General features: G+C 40.1%; 1 protein-coding gene across 1 annotated transcript in view; it reads left to right on the forward strand.

The window, feature by feature from the left end:
• ST8SIA2 (ST8 alpha-N-acetyl-neuraminide alpha-2,8-sialyltransferase 2) overlaps positions 1-17,397 on the forward strand; it is a 102,926-nt gene extending 85,529 nt beyond the window's left edge. Inside the window, exon 6 of the mRNA XM_001364936.4 lies at positions 8,810-17,397. Within this exon, the coding sequence (XP_001364973.1) occupies positions 8,810-9,095 (286 nt within the window). The 3' untranslated portion in view covers positions 9,096-17,397. The remainder of the gene's footprint in view (positions 1-8,809) is intronic.
• Positions 17,398-17,660: the final 263 nt, after the last annotated feature.

Below are 17,660 nucleotides of genomic sequence, written 5' to 3' on the forward strand. Positions count from 1 at the left end.
GTGCCTGACACAAATCTGAACAGGCCAGTTCCTCCCCAGATCTAGATAGAAATATTTACTGGAGTTAATTCAGGCAGAATTAATTAATAGAAGAAATTTCCTTCTTGAAATCCAGATTTGCAACTGATGTTGAACAGCATTGCTAACAAGTCATTCCTTGACTTTAAAATCAATTTCACCAAACAGGGAATCTCAGGAGCCCAAAAGTAAATAATAGCTCTAGTATAAACCTTCTATAAACTTTCTAATCTTTTGATAAACTGATTTGTGACTGGGGTGGGGGTTTAAGGGGTAAAGGAGTGAGAGGATTTAAATGAAATTTAGGTCCCAGTCCTGATTTAATTATCACCAAATTCCATTTTGCCTCCAAATTGATTTTGTGACATAGCTTTTACTCTCATTCTGGGGAGTCCAACTGGCTCATTTCTTAATTTTCAGTCTGAAATGGCTGGTGATCTGAGTTTGCTTTCAAAAACTCCTCATAGTACAGGAACCCCAACCTTCTTATCTCTTTTACCTTGTCCTGCCTCCCCACAGTATTTTCAAACCATTATTCAGTGAACTCACTATAAGGAATTTAGGGCTTTCTTATAATCCCAGAATTCTGTGATTGTTTCTTTTTACTACTTTTTAAACTCTTTTTCATCCTGGGCCATCACTAGTCAGCCTGACTTTAGTCTTACCACTGGACTTTAATGATTTTGAAAGAGTAAGGCTGAAAACTATATAACTCAACCTCACTTAAATCTAATTCACCAGCAAGTCAGGACATCACTCCATGATGTCACTGGTTCTATTTGAAAACTCAAACAAATAACAAACAGAGGAGATTCTTTTGGGAAGTGCCTTTGAAAATTTAAATTTTAGGGTCAACTAGATGGCTAAGTGGATAGAGAGTTTGACCTGAAATCGGGACCCAAGGCAAATCACTTAATCCCAATTGCCTGGCTCTTACCATTCTTCTGTTTTGGAACCAATACTTCATATTGATCCTATGATGGAAGGTAAGGGGAGGGAAGGAAGGAAGGAAGGAAGGAAGGAAGGAAGGAAGGAAGGAAGGAAGGAAGGAAGGAAGGAAGGAAGGAAGGAAGGAAGGAAGGAAGGAAGGAAGGAAGGAAGGAAGGAAGGAAGGAAGGAAGGAAGGAAGGAAGGAAGGAAGAAAGGAAGGAAGGAAGGAAGGAAGAAAGGAAGGAAGGAATATAGGCAAATAAGCTGCTCTGAGCCTCAGTTTCCTCATCTATAAAATTAAGATAATACTACTTATATCTCCTATCATACAGAATTTGAGAAAAACCTTTTAATTAGCCATATGGTACCTGGAAATGTGAATTGTTATTATTCATAGACTCCTGAAATAAATAAGAGTCCATGAGAGTGTTAGTGAAATTGTTTCTAGGAACTGAGCTTCAGAGAAAGCCCTTTGTATATGTTCCTTGACAATTGTGGAATTTAAACTTATGCCACTGCCCAGAGAATCATTTTTGTTTGTTCCCGCTATGTACCCCAACAGGAAGATTTGTCACTATGCCCCAGACATGATGTATTTCTGGTTTTGTTTTCAGAAAGACAGATCTAGAGCCTGAGAGGAAACAAGAGCCAGAGCAAATCATAAAAGCATATGCCTGGTCCTAAGGGAGGGATTGGGACCTTTGGAATAAGTAAGGAAAGATACAGATACATTCACAGCAACATCCACCTGTTTTTAAACTACCTCTTCTGAAGTGATGCTTAATGGGGGAACAACCTCAGTTTAAAGCTCACTGCCTGAAGTAGAATGAATGAATGAATCTATGAATGAGGAATCTCTTCCCAATAAGGAGTATTAAAAAAGGTCGTCAGGCTTTTTTTTTCTTCTACCTCTCTAACACACATGGGTTACCTATGTAGGAAAATGCCTGGACCCACAAAAAGGCAAAGTTTTAAAATACAACCTAGTGGTAGAAGTTTAATTCTAGGATCCAAGTAAATTGTGATCAGCTGCAATCTCCCTTCAAACAGACTTCCCTTCTACCTACAGAAGCCATTTAGATAAGAACTATGCTATTCTGTTTCCAGGGTAACACCTTGAGGAAAACAGTATCCTTCCTAATAAACACAAACAGCAGGGACTCCCTCAGCTGACTTACACAAATATAATATGCAACAAATATTTTATTTTGGCAACTGACTAGCTGGTTACTTATTAACCTGTCCTTTTAGACTTGGAAAACCCCAGGAATGAGTCTAGGCTTCTGATACTTCTCAGCAAATGAGCCAGCTGGCCTCCCCTCCCAGCCTTGAGTACTCTATTGTTTAATAAGCTATGGACCCCACTTGTAGGCATGGAATCATGCCATACTTCCCATGCCAAAACCATCTGGTTGTCTTGCCAGACTGCAAGGGTGAACCACTTTACCCTAGGAAATTTCCACACTACTTAGAAAGAAAGAGTAATAATGGATCACAGACTTTCCCCAGGGTCACTTTGGATTTTGGTACCTACTCAAAAGCAAGCTCTATTAATTCTAGCTGGTCTCTTCTCTGGTTGGCTGGAGAATCTCAAACATCAGCCAGTCGGAGATAGCTCACCTTTAGAGCTGTATCAATCCCATCCTGGGATGATGGTTAGAATAGAGATAACTGAAATCTGGGAATTCTCTTCCCAACTTTTCTCATGGCTGCCCTCAACAATCAAGACTTAATATATCAGTTGGCCCAGTTCAACAAGATAGAAATAGAAATGCTTCTCCCTGAGAGTTGAAGTGGTAATTCTAATATATACTCCACATAACCATGAAGGGTTGTAAGCCTTCTGCAGAGAAGTGCCATAAAAATGTGAAAAGCTGACAAGCATTTATTGAGCATTTACTATGTGCCAGTCACTGTGCTAAGCTCTGGGGATACAAAGAAAAAACAAAGGCAGGCCCTGCTTTCAACAAATTTACATTCTAATACTCCAAAGCTCTTTTTGTCACATCTTTAGACTGTGGAATAACCATGACCTCAGCAAGCAGGGAGGGGAAGTTGGGATACCTGGAGAAAAGGAAGAATGCATGTTTCAGAAACAAATTCTGCTCTTTTCATTTATTGCTATGTCTGTGAAACATAGTACTTAATAGTTATTGTGATTGGTGTAGCCAATTTGAAAAATAATTACTGCCTTCTTGAAGATTGCCTTACCTTCTAATTAAAATCTTGGGCCTGGAATATTAAAGGTGCCTCATCAACCCAGCATCCAGGATGTACCCAGCTCGCCTCATTTGGGAAGGAAAAATTAATTAGATTTTGTTTCAGTCCCCAGCTGTTATCCTAAGGAAAAGAACGGTATGCATGTTGACCACACAAACATTCTCTAAATTGGCCAGAGCAACTGAAATTAAAAAAAAAAAAACAGGGAGGTGGGGATAGAGAAGAATTTGTTCCTGTTTAACTCACTTGCTTTTTATTGCAAACTGCTCAGTAAGTGGCGCCTCCTTATTCCTGTTGACTTTATTCAGGAGTCCTTGTTTCCGTGAGTGAGACTAAGAGATAAGGGAATTGCTCCTTAGAGCAATTTTTATTTATTTTGTTACTAGCAAGCCTGACCCATATTAGAGTCAAGAACAAGGGGTGAGGGGGCAGCTGGGCAACTCAGTGGATTGAAAGCCAGCCCTAGAGACAGGAGGTCCTAGGTTCAAATTTGGCCTCAGACACTTCCCAGCTGTGTGACCCTGGGCAAGTCACTTGACCCCCATTGCCTACCCCTTACCACTCTTCTGCCTTGGAGCCAACTCCAAGACAGAAAGTAAGGGTTAAAAAAAAAAAGAAAGAAAAAGGGGTGGCCTGTAGCCTTCCTTTTTTTTTTCCTGTAGCCTTCCTAAGTGTTTGCTGAGGTATCAGAGTGAGGGTCCCAGACCAGGCTCATTGCTACAAAGACGGGGCAGGCTACACTTAGCCCAAAAGGGCTCCAGGAGAAAGGCAGGATCATTCAAGGTAACAGAAGGCAGCAAGGTGACATGAGGAACGAAGGATAGAGAGGATCTGAGTCAAGAAGAAAAGCCAAAATATAATCAAACCAGCGATGGATTCAGAGTTAGAAGACCTAGGTTTCCATCCCAGCTCTACTAGTTACTACCTGTATGGCCTTGAAAAGTTCATCTCACCTCTCTGGGTCGTGGCTTCCTAATCTATAAAATGGGAGGGTTGGCAGGGAAAATGAGAAGAGAAGGCTGGGTGTGATTAAGGAGTGGGGAGGGAGGTGGGCCAGAGAGAATGGTAGCTGTTTCCATGGTTTAGAAGGTTATGTGGAAAAGGAATTAGACTTGTTTCTGTCTGAAGTAAGGTTTTGAAAGAGGCAAGTAAAGAAAATTTCCTAATAGCATGTGATATAGTGAATTCTCCTTCCCTTGAGGTTTTCAGGCTGAGAGAGGGTGACCACTTGAAAATATTTTATAGTGGATATTCTTTGGGGCTCTGGCTTTGACTACTTGACCATTGAGGTGTCTTCAGGCTAAAATTTGGTGGTTCTTTGTCCCCTAAAGGGACTTTCTTTTTTTAACTCTTTGCTTTCTATCTCAAAATCAAAATTAAGGTTTGATTTCAAGGCAGAAGAGAAGTTAGGCAATGGAATACTACTAGGAAGTGTCTAAGGTCAGATTTGAACCTAGGACCTCCTGTCTCTAGACCTGGCTCTCACTTCACTGAGTCACATAGCTGTCCCCCAAAGGTACTTTCTAACTCTTAATTTCTATGATCCTATGAGTCATCAAAACCAGGAAGACAGCAGGGAAGAGCTGGGTTCTTTATAGTACAAAGAGCTTTCCATCACTTCTTGAGCTCAGTGATTACCTAGAGATTCATCAGTTACCCCAAACACCAGATTTCTTTAGAACATTTCTGCTGGGGGAGAGGGGGTTGAAAGGAATTCTAGGTAGCTCAGTGGATTGAGAGCCAAACCTAGAGACAGGAGGTCCTGGATTCAAATTTGACCTCAGATACTCCCTAGGTATGCGACCCTGACCAAGTCACTTAACCCTGTTTGCCTCAGCTTCTGCATCTGCAAAAGGAGCTAAAACGACTCCAGTGTCTAGGCCAAGAAAACTCCAAATGGAGTCATGAAGAATCCAACATACTTGAACAATAACACCAAAAATAGGATTAGGTCTTGAGGAGGTAAGGTATGAAAATCACTAAGCTAGACAATGGGAATACCAAAATGATCAGTGAACACCATTCCTGCCCCCAGTACATTTAAAATCTAGTAGGCAAAAACAGACAAAATTTCCAGGTAATTAATGTTAAGATTTTTACTTTTTCCTTAATTAGTGCATGTAATTGTTCTTATTCTCCCTGTTTTACACATATAGCCTTGGTGATGTAGGTAAAATGTTTATGGAATTAGAACTTTCTTCTCTGAAAATAGGATAGTCTTGTCCTCAGTTGTCACTGGGACAGGTGATCCTGCCCAAGTCCCCCATCCATCCACCTCAATTAATTGAGCAATAACATGCTCCCAGGAATTCTATGCTTGTACAAAAATGTCTGTAAGTGCCTAAATTAGGGTTTGCCATTCTTCCATCAAGAGAGAAATGATGTGATTTTTTTGTGATCCTGGGACTAGTAAGTGCCACAAGCCAGGATCCTAACCTGGGGCTCCTGAGCCCAAGTCCAGCCTTCTCTCTACATCCCCATCCTGCCTTTTCTCTATCCTCAGAAGTCAGTCATCAAAGCAGTCAGATTTGCTTCTGTGGTTACATGCTTGCTGGTATCTGTCCTGCCAGGCTTTCTAACTAGAGCTCCATCAGCCTTTCTGAGTCAGTTGTCATCAGTGGGTGGGGACCGCTATCATGAATGAGCCACCACGCCAGCAGAGGGACAGAGGAACCAGCTCCCAGTGGCAATCCAGGAAGTGTAGGCTGAGTCAGGGCAAAGAGAGCCAAATCACAGCTGGGCTCTCAATGGGAAATTCCATCTGCTGGCTGAACTAGAACTGGGAGATGAGGCGGATCAGACAGAAGGAGTATCCCCAAACCTAGAGCTTTTCCTCTGAGGCCAGCACTCATCCCAACCTAGGATGTCTTCCCCCTACCCAATGGGTCATAGTCCCAGGAAATGCAGGAAGCAGGGAAATTCACTGTTTACTCTAGAGATGTACAGCTTACACACTTGTGAATGTACACATGAAGTCCTCTTCTGGGAAGCTTCATTCCTTTCTCCAAATGACAACATCGCAGACGTTCTTTTTCATTTATCATAACAACAGTGACTTCAGCCACTAGTTCTCTCTGTCTCTCACTTTTGGGGTTTTTTTTTAAAGACATGTCACCTCATTGATGTCACATCAAACCAAAGTTAGTCGTAGGATCTCAGATCTAGAGGGAATGCCAAAGAAGATTTAATTCAATCCCCTTATTTTACTGATGGGTCTAAAACCCAGAGATGGCAAATTACTTGCCTAATATCCATATAGGGAGTAGTCAGGATTTGAACCCAGATCCTCAAAGTGGTCATTAGATAGAATTCTTTTTTCCTGAGAACTTTTAATATGAGGTGTTCCTTCTCTCCACCATGAAACAGACTGTACTTAAGGGAATAATGCTTAATCTATTAATTCAAAAATGATTTATTTAGATTTAAGTCTATTCATTGTTAATTTGTTGCTGTTATCCAGTTATGTCCAACTTTTCATGATGTCATTTGGAGTTTTTTTGGCAAAGATACTGGAGTGGTTTGCAATTTTCTCTTTCAGATCATTTTAGAGATGAGAAAGCTGAGGCAAATGGAGTTAAGTGACTTGCTCAGAATCACACAGCTAGTAAATGTTTGAGGTCAAATTTGAACTCAGGTCTTCCTGACTCCAGGCCCAGCAATGTGCCACCTAGCTGTCCCTTAATTTACTATAATTAATGATTTACTAAGTGCCAAGCATTATACCACGTACCACGGATACAAAAACAAAATTGAAAGTCCCTACCTTCAAGGAGTTTGCATTCACAAGAATGAAGATAAATACATACAAAATTCAAACCAAAGAAACACAAAGTCATATTTGAGGGATGGTACTTTTCACTGAGGAAATAAGGAAAAATCTTGTGAAATACAGCAAGAAGTCCATAAGCTGAGCTTTGGAGTTGTACATCCTGAGAAGCAGAGAGGGGAAGGAAGACATTCTAAGAATGGAATGCCTGGAATCATGTCTGAAGTTTATGTAAAGCTTAAAGGCATATGGAACTTGTCCTTGTGTGTGTGATAAAGATAAGAGAAAGAGGGATGCTGGCACAGAGCAAAGAACTATACTATTAACTTTCTGAATTTACAAAGAGCCTCTCTCTAGAGAAGCAGAAAATACATGATGGATGCTCATAGCTATAAAGGGCCTTGGAGATCAGCTGGGATAACCCCAACTCATCTTACAAATGAGGAAACTGAGGCCCATAGATGTTTAAGTCATATGCACAGTCATCTGGATAATTAGTAGACTCAAAGATCTCAAGTTAGAAGGAATTTCATACACTATATAGTTTACTTCATTTTATAGATAACAAAACTGAGACCCAGGGAAATGTGACCTGCCCAGTATTGTGTGGCTGTTAAGTGCCAGAGGAGGGATAAGAACCCAGGTAGAGGCACAGTCAGGATAAGAAATGGACACAGCAAGCCTAGAGATAGAAGGTCCTGGGTTCAAATCTGGCCTCAGATGCATCCTAAGTGTATGATCTTAGACAAGTCACTTAACCGCCACTGCCTAACCCTTACCACTTTTCTGTCTTGGAACCAACTAGTTCCAAAACAGAAGGTAAGGTTTGGTTTTTTTAACTGCACACTGGAGAGAGTATTGATTCCAGAGTCAGACAACCTGGGTTCAAATCTTACCTCTAACCTTTCTTTGTAAGTACTACTGATCTCCATTTCACAGTTAGGAACAATGAAGATCCTACCATGAAAGATCACCAGAGGACACATAGCATTAGTAGCAGTTGTTATTGAAGTCTAACTGACTCAAAATGCAGGCTACCTTCTAATATGTAGATCTTACTCTGCTCCTCTATCCCTCCCCTTGCACTGTGGGAAAATACACGCAAGGAAAAAATGAAATAAAATTCAGGAGCCCTGCCGATGAGATCATAAAATCATGAACTAGAAGAGACATTAGAAACCATCTAGTCCAAATCCTTCATTTTACAGATTGGTAAACCAAGGCCTCAAAAGGTGAAGTGATTTGTTCAAGTTCAAATGAGGAATAAATAGTGGAGTTAGGTTTAAACTCCGGTCCTTTGACAAAAAAAAAAAATAAGGGCAATCAGAAGCTTGCCTAAAGCAGATAAATCCCAAGAGAAGTCAAGTGATTGAGCCTCAGTTTCCTCAACTATAAAATGAGAGACTTGAACTAAATGATCTCTTAGATGCCTGCCAATAAATAATCATATGAGTCTGGAAGGGTTAATTCCATGTCTGATGATCTTTTCACTTTTGTTTCTAAACTCAGGTTGGTGGGTTGGAGGACAGTTGACATGGTATGCTGGCAAATGTTTAACAACCAGCTTGGGAGAAGAGGAGGGGAATGTACTCACAGCATGCTTTTAAGTTTAATCTGCACTATTAACATTTTCTCCATTACTTTCTTCAGTCTAGACTGTCAACAAAACAATAAGCCAAACCCTGATTTATACCATTTGCCAACTTCCGAAGTGTAAATGCTCATACTAAAAATTTAACAATTGCCTCTTCCTAGCCTGTATGAGCTAAATCCAGCACATCCCTAGTTCTAGGGTATGGCAAAGTAATTTTTATCAGGAAAAGAGTGACTTATGAAATTTGTAGACTTTTTTTCTTCTTTTCTTCTTCTTTTCAGGTACTGGCTGACAAACAAAGTACACATCAAAAGACCCACGACAGGACTGCTGATGTATACTCTGGCCACACGTTTTTGCAACACCATCTACCTCTACGGCTTTTGGCCCTTTCCTCGAGATCAGAATCAGAACCCTGTCAAGTATCACTATTATGACAGCCTTAAATATGGCTATACATCCCAGGCCAGCCCCCATACCATGCCCTTGGAGTTTAAAGCCCTAAAGACCCTGCACCAACAAGGGGCATTGAAACTGACCGTTGGTGAGTGTGATGGAGCCACGTAAAATGGGGGCCAAAGAGGATTCCGTGGCTCACGTTTCCTGCAGGCTACACCACGGGCAGATGGGGGTCGGGAGGCAAAAAACAATAGGACGAGCAGAGGCTAGTGGTTTTCTTTGTTAAAGTGTTAAACAGTGACAAGAATATATATACCTGCATATATATATTGACCTGAGTATTATAACTGTGTGGTGTTCATCCAGAGTATGGTGGACAAGTTACAGGAAGAAGGTGCTGAGGACTCACCCGATCTGGAGACACTATCTTTGGGAGTGAGAGGATGGGACTCAAAAGGAATCAGTTCCAGCAGAGGAAATGTGATCATCTCCTGGGTTGAAGGATTCTGGGGGCTAATGGATGAATGTTATAGCATTTGTTTTCAGCTGATCTGAGTCTCTGAGAAGAGTGGATTCTGGGTGACCCAGAACCCAGAGGTTGGCAGCTGGGATCAGTGTTAAAAATGATACTGTTCAAGAAGCAGGGGAGGGATAGGGGCACAACAGAAAGGTGGAGCAATAAATCAAGAAGCACAGGCTAGGGTCATGTTAGTGGATAGCCTTGGTGTATTCACTGTAGGTGAATTGCCCAGTAGACCAGCTCCTGGCCCATCAATGTGTTCCAGATGGGACACTGAAACTAGCAATGGACTTTGGCTTTCTAGCTTACAAAAACCATGATGCCAGCATGAACATCACTGCTGGATGAAGCAGAGAAAAAAGATAATACTGAAAGTACTCTGATCATTCAAACCAGATCAACTCATGCTTACCAAAAAATCTAAAATCATCTGAGGTGATCAGAACCACACTTGGGGCAAAGACAGAAGAGTGTCAAATAATACTTAGCTTTTCTAAATGTCCTTTTGACTGGCAAAGAGAAAGAAGCCCTGGGATTTGGGGGAGGGGATATTACAGACCTACAAGTGGCATGGAGGGAAAGGGAAAGGATATTATAATCTGACCTCATAGTGGTCACCTTTTAAGTCTCTTTCTTGCTCCCCAAAGGGTTAATTCACCTTCCTTCCTGTTAAAATATAAGGTCAGAAACTGGACTGAAAGCTACCACAGCAATGAAATCCAAAGCCAAGGCTTGAAAGGGCACTGTCAAGATAAATGTCATCGTGGTAAAATATATAAGATTGCCTTCCCTCACGGCGCACAAAGCCCCAGAGTGTGAAACCTGAAAGAATTTTAGACATCCAGTTTCACTTCCCAGCACCAACACTGTGTTCTGCAACTCGCTCTGTGTGGTCAAAGTAGCCAGCCCGCTCAGTTTCAATGTCACTTTCTTGTCAGTTTCCTGTCCTGATTGTCCAGTGGTATTATAGCTTGGCTCTCATGTTTAGCTTTCTGACTCTGCAAGGAGAAGTTTAAGTCTTCCCCTCCCCCTAATTGATGCAATTATTTGGGGATTTTGTGAAATTAGATTTGTTCCTATTAAGGTTTGTATATTCTTAACTTTTTGTAAAGCCAAATATAGGATGCGAACCACTGAACATTAACATCCTGGAGAAATGTGGACTGAGAACCAGTCACTTAAGAGTTGGAATCCTTGGTCATATTTAGAGATGGCTACTGCGTGTGGGGCATGAGCTGTCTTGATTTGATTGCTGTATTATGTCTCTGATTAATAATCATGTTTTAAGACATATTTGAACATTAAATGAAAAACCATTATCTTGAAGGTGAAGGGAGTTGAGAAAAGTAATCAAGATTTGCTTCTAAACATAAGATACTAGACATAATTAATCAATAGTAATTCAGGACAGGACATTTGCTCCAGATTAATGGCTGGTTAAATAGTAGCTGGAAGCTAACAGAAAGATACCCCAAGCCATTAACCCAGGACAAAATACCCCCCCCCCCAGGATAAAACAGTGATTGCTACTATAAATCATTTTGTTCTTTGTAGTATTGTTCTAGATTTTAGATTTTTAGTTTTCATCATGAAATGAAAAGTTTAAAAACAACTGGTGATATTTTCGATGGGAATTGAATGATTCAGATTCCTTAGAGGAAGTAGAAATAATTACCATCATATTTTACACTTCTCTAGAGCCTTTCATCTTGAAGATCTCAAAGGATTTTAGGAACATTTCATTTTCAAGGCTCACTCACAGAGCCCAAGAGGGAGCAGGTAAGTGACATTGCCAGCATATTCTAGTTGGATAAACTCAAACACAAAGGACTTTGGTGGTTAACCCAAAACTGACAAAGTGAATCAGCAGCAAAGTCAGGAAAAGGACTCAGGAGCCCAGAATTCTGGCCCTGCATTCTAACTAGCATATACCATTCCTAAGAGGGAGGATTCTTGTTTACCTGAATTTTTTTTCCTGGCCTATAATAGTTTGGGATCCTAAAACTGACATTAATGGGAGTTTTATAAAGAAAAAACTTGAGCTGCTGATATTTGCTTTTCATACCCATGGTAAAGAACAGCTAGAGGGGCCTCTTCCTGAGGGAAAGTTTGCTTTTGTGAAATGTAATTTTAGAGAAGCTGGAAGTGACTAAAAACCTGCCTTCATCTATTTCTTAAAAAGGGTTAGAAAGATAAGGTCAACTTTGTTGATTCTTGTACTGGCAAAATGCTTTGTTTGTACAGCAGCAATAACTCCATTGGCTTTTCCTTCCTGTCCTTTTGTCATCTGGCCAGAGACTTAAAGGAAGCACGCTATCAGTTCTTGCCTAATTGATTTATTTGATTAGATCATAATACTAATGAAGTTGGGAGTCATGGCTTCTATCCCTAGGTAGAGAAGTTAGCTTTGGGAGGTGGTGTTTGGGGGTGGGGTGTAATAATTACAATAGCTCACATTTTTATAGCACTTTACAATCACAAAGCACTTTACCCCCATAATCTCATTTGTTCCTTACAAGAACTCTATGAGATAGGTAATTCATGTGAGCACTGGGTTCCAAGTCAGAAGATCTTAGATTCCCAGCCCTGTCTGAGGCCTTAGTTTCCTTATCTGTAGAAATGGGGATCATACTTCCAAGCACTATCATATGAGACCTTCTTAAAGAAAGCATTTTGTAAACTGTAAAATACTATACAAATGTAAGCCATTTTTATCATCCTTTTAAGACAGATGAAGAATTGGAGGCTCAGAGAGGTCAACTTGCTCAAGGATAAACAGTTAATATAAGCAGCAGACCCAAGGACAAGCACTCACATCTACTGACTCCAAACCTAGCATTCTTTCTACTACTACATTATGTTGCCTCCATTAATGGCTGACCTTGGCCATTATGTTGGTGGCAGGAATCATCCAAAGAGAGCAAGGAATGGTAATGGTCATAACATTTACTTAGCACTTTATAATTTATTAACATAGCACATTCACTATAGATTGTCACTAAGCTTCCTTCCAACTCTAAAATTCTATTGAATCCATGATTCTAATTTAGTTTTCTATGATCTTCATAGCAACCCTGGAAGGTCAGAATTCATCTCCCAATTTTAGAGATGAAGAAACCTTAAGCTCAAAGTGATTTGCCAAAAGTCACACAGCAAACAAGCGGCAGTGCTGGGTGGAGAATTTAAGAATCCTCTGACTCTAAGTCCTGCTCTCCTTCCTCTATAATATATAAACTAATCAACTTCGAAATATTACTAAAAAAAATTGCTTAAAGCATATGTCTTATTGGCAGTGATTCCATAGCACCCTTGTCAGATTCAAAGGACATGAGTGCAAAAGACTCTCTCTGTCCATCTGTATAATGAGATAGAGAGAATATGCTCATGGAAGAGTAAATGTTACCATGAAACTAGAGACGTATGCTCCTCTGTGTAAGTGAAATCTCCTGTTGGTTTGTAGAGACAAAAGCTGCTTGAATGTTACCAGACTGTGGTTGTTGGAGCTACAGGTCTTAATAAATCTTCTATGCTGATGTTACAAGTGGGATAGGAAACCATCAGGCCAGATGGTACAGAGACCAACCTGCTCCAGGAGGCTGCTGTTTGATAAATCTCTTCATGCCTAATTAAGGCTCTTCTTCCAAAATGAATGATACTGAAAAGTGTATTGATGTTGATCAGATGGGAATCCAGACGTGTATGTTGCTATATGAGCATCCTTAATAGCATCCCCAATGACACCAACAGCAGCAGCCTGCCCAAGCTGCTCCTGTTCTTCATTTTATCCCATTCCAAATCAAGTCTCCAATTCTAGCCTCAGCATTTCACCTTCTGTCTTCATTGCTCTTTCTATTCTATTCAGATAGAGCAGAGGAAGCCCCAGCAGGAATAGTTGGCATCTTTCCACCTCTAAATATCCCATGATTCTGGAATATCATTGCCTGCCTGAGTCTTGACTTAGGGTAACTACTGTGAATGCTGAGGTGGAGATTGGTCTCTCTAGTCTGTTCCATCTTTGGATCCCCTACAGATCACAAAACAAAGGCAATGAGAAAGGCAAGCCATTCTGGTGATTGAGCCAGCGGCTAAAGAAAGGGGAATGTCCAGGGGAACTGGACTGAAACCATTTTTTTTTTGTTTTCCTTGGATTTTAGGGAGTCAGAAGCTGAATTTTGATCTGCAGCAGCTAGGATGGCTAGGCTATTTAGGTTATTTAACCAACTGATGGAAGCTACTTTGAAATTTCAAAATCCAAAGCACACAGTCTGATTAACTGATCACACTAACTAATCTAACACTTTAAACTAACTAACCATACAATCTAATTAAACTTCACCCTTTATCAGTGACCAATCACCCAGATTACTGGATTAACAAGAATAGGAGTCCTTCCTTCTTGATCTTTCTTATGTCCTTAAGCCACCACCTATTTATATATCCTAGCCAAGTCAGATTGAGACATACTCAACAAGAGTTGTGAATAGCTATTTCTTCCACATTTCAATAGACCTGTGATCTTGTCGATTTGGGTACTCTCTCTAGGGGTACGGATTGTTCCCCATTTATACCCTCTTGTTCTCTGCAATTTTAGATCATGTCCTTCTATAAATCCTCCACAAGGTATTCACCCAAAATGCCCATGACCTACCTCTACATTTCTTGACATTACATGGATGAGATAGAGGGGTGGAGGAAAGGAAAGGGAGTAAGCATACATTAAGTACCTAATATGTGTCAGGCACAATGCTAAGTGGTTTAAAAACATCTCATTTGATCCTAGTAACTCTGAGGGGTAGTTGATATTATTATCCCCATTTTACAGTTGAGGGAACTGAGGCAGATAGGTTAAGTGACTTGTCCAGAGTTACACAGTATCTGAGGCTGCATTTGAACTCAATTCTTCCTAACTCCAGGCCCACTGTTCTATTCAACTATGCCACTAGCTGCCTCTTAAGCATATTATAGCTCCAGAGCAAGGAGATATCCATTGTTTATCCCTTGAACTTGCTATTGACCAGATTGTCTCCTTTTCCAATATATAGCTCTCAGCTGACATCCTTTTCCCTTCTTCTATGTATTTATGTGTTGGTCTAAGCCTCTTTTTTCCTCTTTGGGGAACTCATCACCTTAATTCCTTAAAGACTGCACTTGTTGTCACATTAGAAATCATCAGAGGGGCAGCTGAGTGGCTCAGTGAGTCAGGCTCAGAGACAGGAGGTCCTGGGTTCAAATCTAGCCTCAGACACTTCCTAGCTATGTGACCCTGGGCAAGTCACTTAACCCCTATTCCCCAGATCTTTACTGTCATTCTCTGTCACCGAGAGACTACCACTAACTAGAAATCATCAGAAAAATACTGACATCAAAAAGATGTGTTTTTGTTTTCAGAAAAGAAGCTTGGTATCACTATAAAGGCTGTGGAAATTCCTAAATTTCTGCCCACTCTCTTCTACTCATGCTTAGATATAGTTCATCATCCATTCCCCAGATCCTGTTTTAAAAAAATGTAATCTCTCTATACCATTTCCAAATACACCAAATAAAGACATGTCAGCAAATACTAACAGAGGCAACATTAAGTGAACTGTATGGAAGATATTACCGAAACAGGCTGATGGGTAAGTTAAACTTACCTTTAAAAGAGCTCTAGAGTCCTGCCCTTTTACTGAGATGGACTAATATCATGAACTTTTGCTCTAAAATGAGATACAAAAGTTGAGACTGTTGGATGGAACCCTTTGTATCAAAGACTGGATCATTCAAGATGATGATATTAAACAGAAGTTAGATGTTACAGAGCTTGCAACAACTGGACAATTTTCTCAAGTTTTTGTGATTGAGAAAATGACTTGTGACACCCAGGAAGTGTCAGGGTGACTGGCAAGAAGCTAACCTATTCGGATAACAACTCTGGGATTAGTCCCTTGATTGTTACAAGCAGAGAAAAAACTGTGTGTAATTTTGAGGAAAGAATAGTAGACCAGGAATGGAATACCTACCTAGTTCCTAAATGAGCACTGAGACTCTTTCCATTTTTAAAATTCTGTTATTTATGACCTAGATGGGGCTATTTCCCTAATGAAAAAAACCACTGGTCCAGTTTGTACCTGTTTCCTCATCTATAAAAAGGGGAATAACAATGCAATGCCTACTTCATCGGGTTATTGAAAGGTGTTATAAAACAAAATAGATGCAAAAGCACTCCAAAAAATATAGAAATAATACTATCCAAAAATTAATTTGGCACCATCTTGGGGGAGGGCAGGGTTATTCATGGAATTCTGAAATTTGGATTTCCTTTTTTATCTCTTGAGGAAAGGAAATGTTTTGAGACTGAGACAGAATGAAAAAGAGAACCCCAGAAAAAGAAAGATAACTCAAAGAGGAGGGAGGTAGCAGGATTTCTCCACCTGGCCATGCTGCTGCTCCATTTTAATGTACTTTCCTTTTCCTTTTCCCCCAAACTACATCATATTTCTTTGCATTGGAAAATGAAAGGGGCAAAAACACCTCCAAATCTCAGAAGTCTATGTAGAAACAATCATAACCTACTCTAATAGAAGAATTACACAAGGTATTATCATAATGATTATTATTCGACCGTGAAGTAAGTTACATGATACAGTGAAAAATAGTATTTTATACAAAAAAAAAAAAGGATTTCCATGGCCGCTAATGGGAGGAGGAAAGAATCTGCTCCAAAAGTAAACTCTGCTGTGAAGCATTAGTGATCCCACTCTGAGGACAAGGTTATTAACATTTTTTTCTAAGTGATTCATTATTGAAATGTAAAAACTAATAATTCTTTGGAACCACTTGGCCTGTAGAATAGTCAAGGAAACTATCTTTCCTTCTATGATTTGCCTCCATGTCACCAGACCCTGCAGGAAAGAGAATCAGCAGCACTGGTGGTAGGTAAACTGAGTCAGCCTATGCCCTGAAGGTGGAGCAAAAGATAATAAAAGTCCAGGGAAGAGAGGGGCAGCAGTGAGAGTGGGACAGATAACCAATGGGGAAAAACTTTCATCAGCAAGTCATATGAGGCCATGGATTGCAAGCCTACTGAAGAGAAAGACCTCTGGATTTGAATTTTCTTGTCCTAGTACTGAGCAACCATCACCTGCCCAATGCACCTACCAGAATAGTGGTTTTAAATTAAAAAAAAAAAAAAACTACCAGTGATAAGTAGGTGGTAGCTTTTTACTAGTGGCAACTGAAACAAGTAGGAGACAGAACCTGTTGATACTATGGCACAGCCCCATTCACATTCCGGGTGTTAATATGATAGCTTTTTGTATAGATCTACGATCGTATAGCCTTCATAACATAAGTTGGAGAGATTTCCATGATGCTTTCATGACACAAAGTTTCCAAGGGAAATGGACCAACAATGTTTCCTCTGTACTCCATGAAAAAGGGCTAAAGCTGTCCAGGACCTCAGAGACAACTATGGAAATGTTTGGTTCCCTCTGGAGCAGTGTCTACTCTTCATGAACCAAGATGACAAAGTGATTAGGTGAACACACAGAACAGACAACTCCAGTGGTGAGAAAAGAGAAAGAAAGATGGAAAAAAAGAATCAAATCTGCAGTCTGAATAATTTTATGGTAGTACAGAAGCTTACCCCAGTGTTCAGAGGGGGAGAATGAAGATTCTAAAGAGCCTTGAATATTATGACACCTGAACATTAGCTGAAGGAATTGGAGATGTTTCCACTAGAGAAGACAAGACTTAAATATAGCCTTGGCTAACTTATTCGTATGGTAATAAGCTTGTAATCATGTGTTGCTACTGTTGGTGGATAGTCAAGGGGAGGGATCAAGTGACTGATTTGGGTCCCTCCCAGGCCTAGGATTCTTTGAATCATTTGTCCTATGTTTTGCTCATTTTTCCTATTTGTCCCTTTTTGACTATTGTTATTTCCTATAAAGCTCTATTTGGACCACTGGACTACTTTCTGGTTTTTCTGAAACTTTGTTGCTCTGGTTAACAAATAGGACACACTGATATATTCTGTATTATTAGAACTATAACCCAGTCAAAACCACATACACTGAAGCTTCCTGCAATCTCAATTTCATCATCTAAAAAAATGGGAATATTTTATACCCACCTTCACATTTCATCTGTAATGTGTAAACATCTACATAGTGAGTAGCATTTGAATAAGGTTTAAAGCCACTGGGAGAAAGGGCAACTCATTACTGTATATT

Source organism: Monodelphis domestica, chromosome 1 (assembly GCF_027887165.1).
Source record: "Monodelphis domestica isolate mMonDom1 chromosome 1, mMonDom1.pri, whole genome shotgun sequence".
NCBI classification, from domain to species: Eukaryota; Metazoa; Chordata; class Mammalia; order Didelphimorphia; family Didelphidae; genus Monodelphis; species Monodelphis domestica.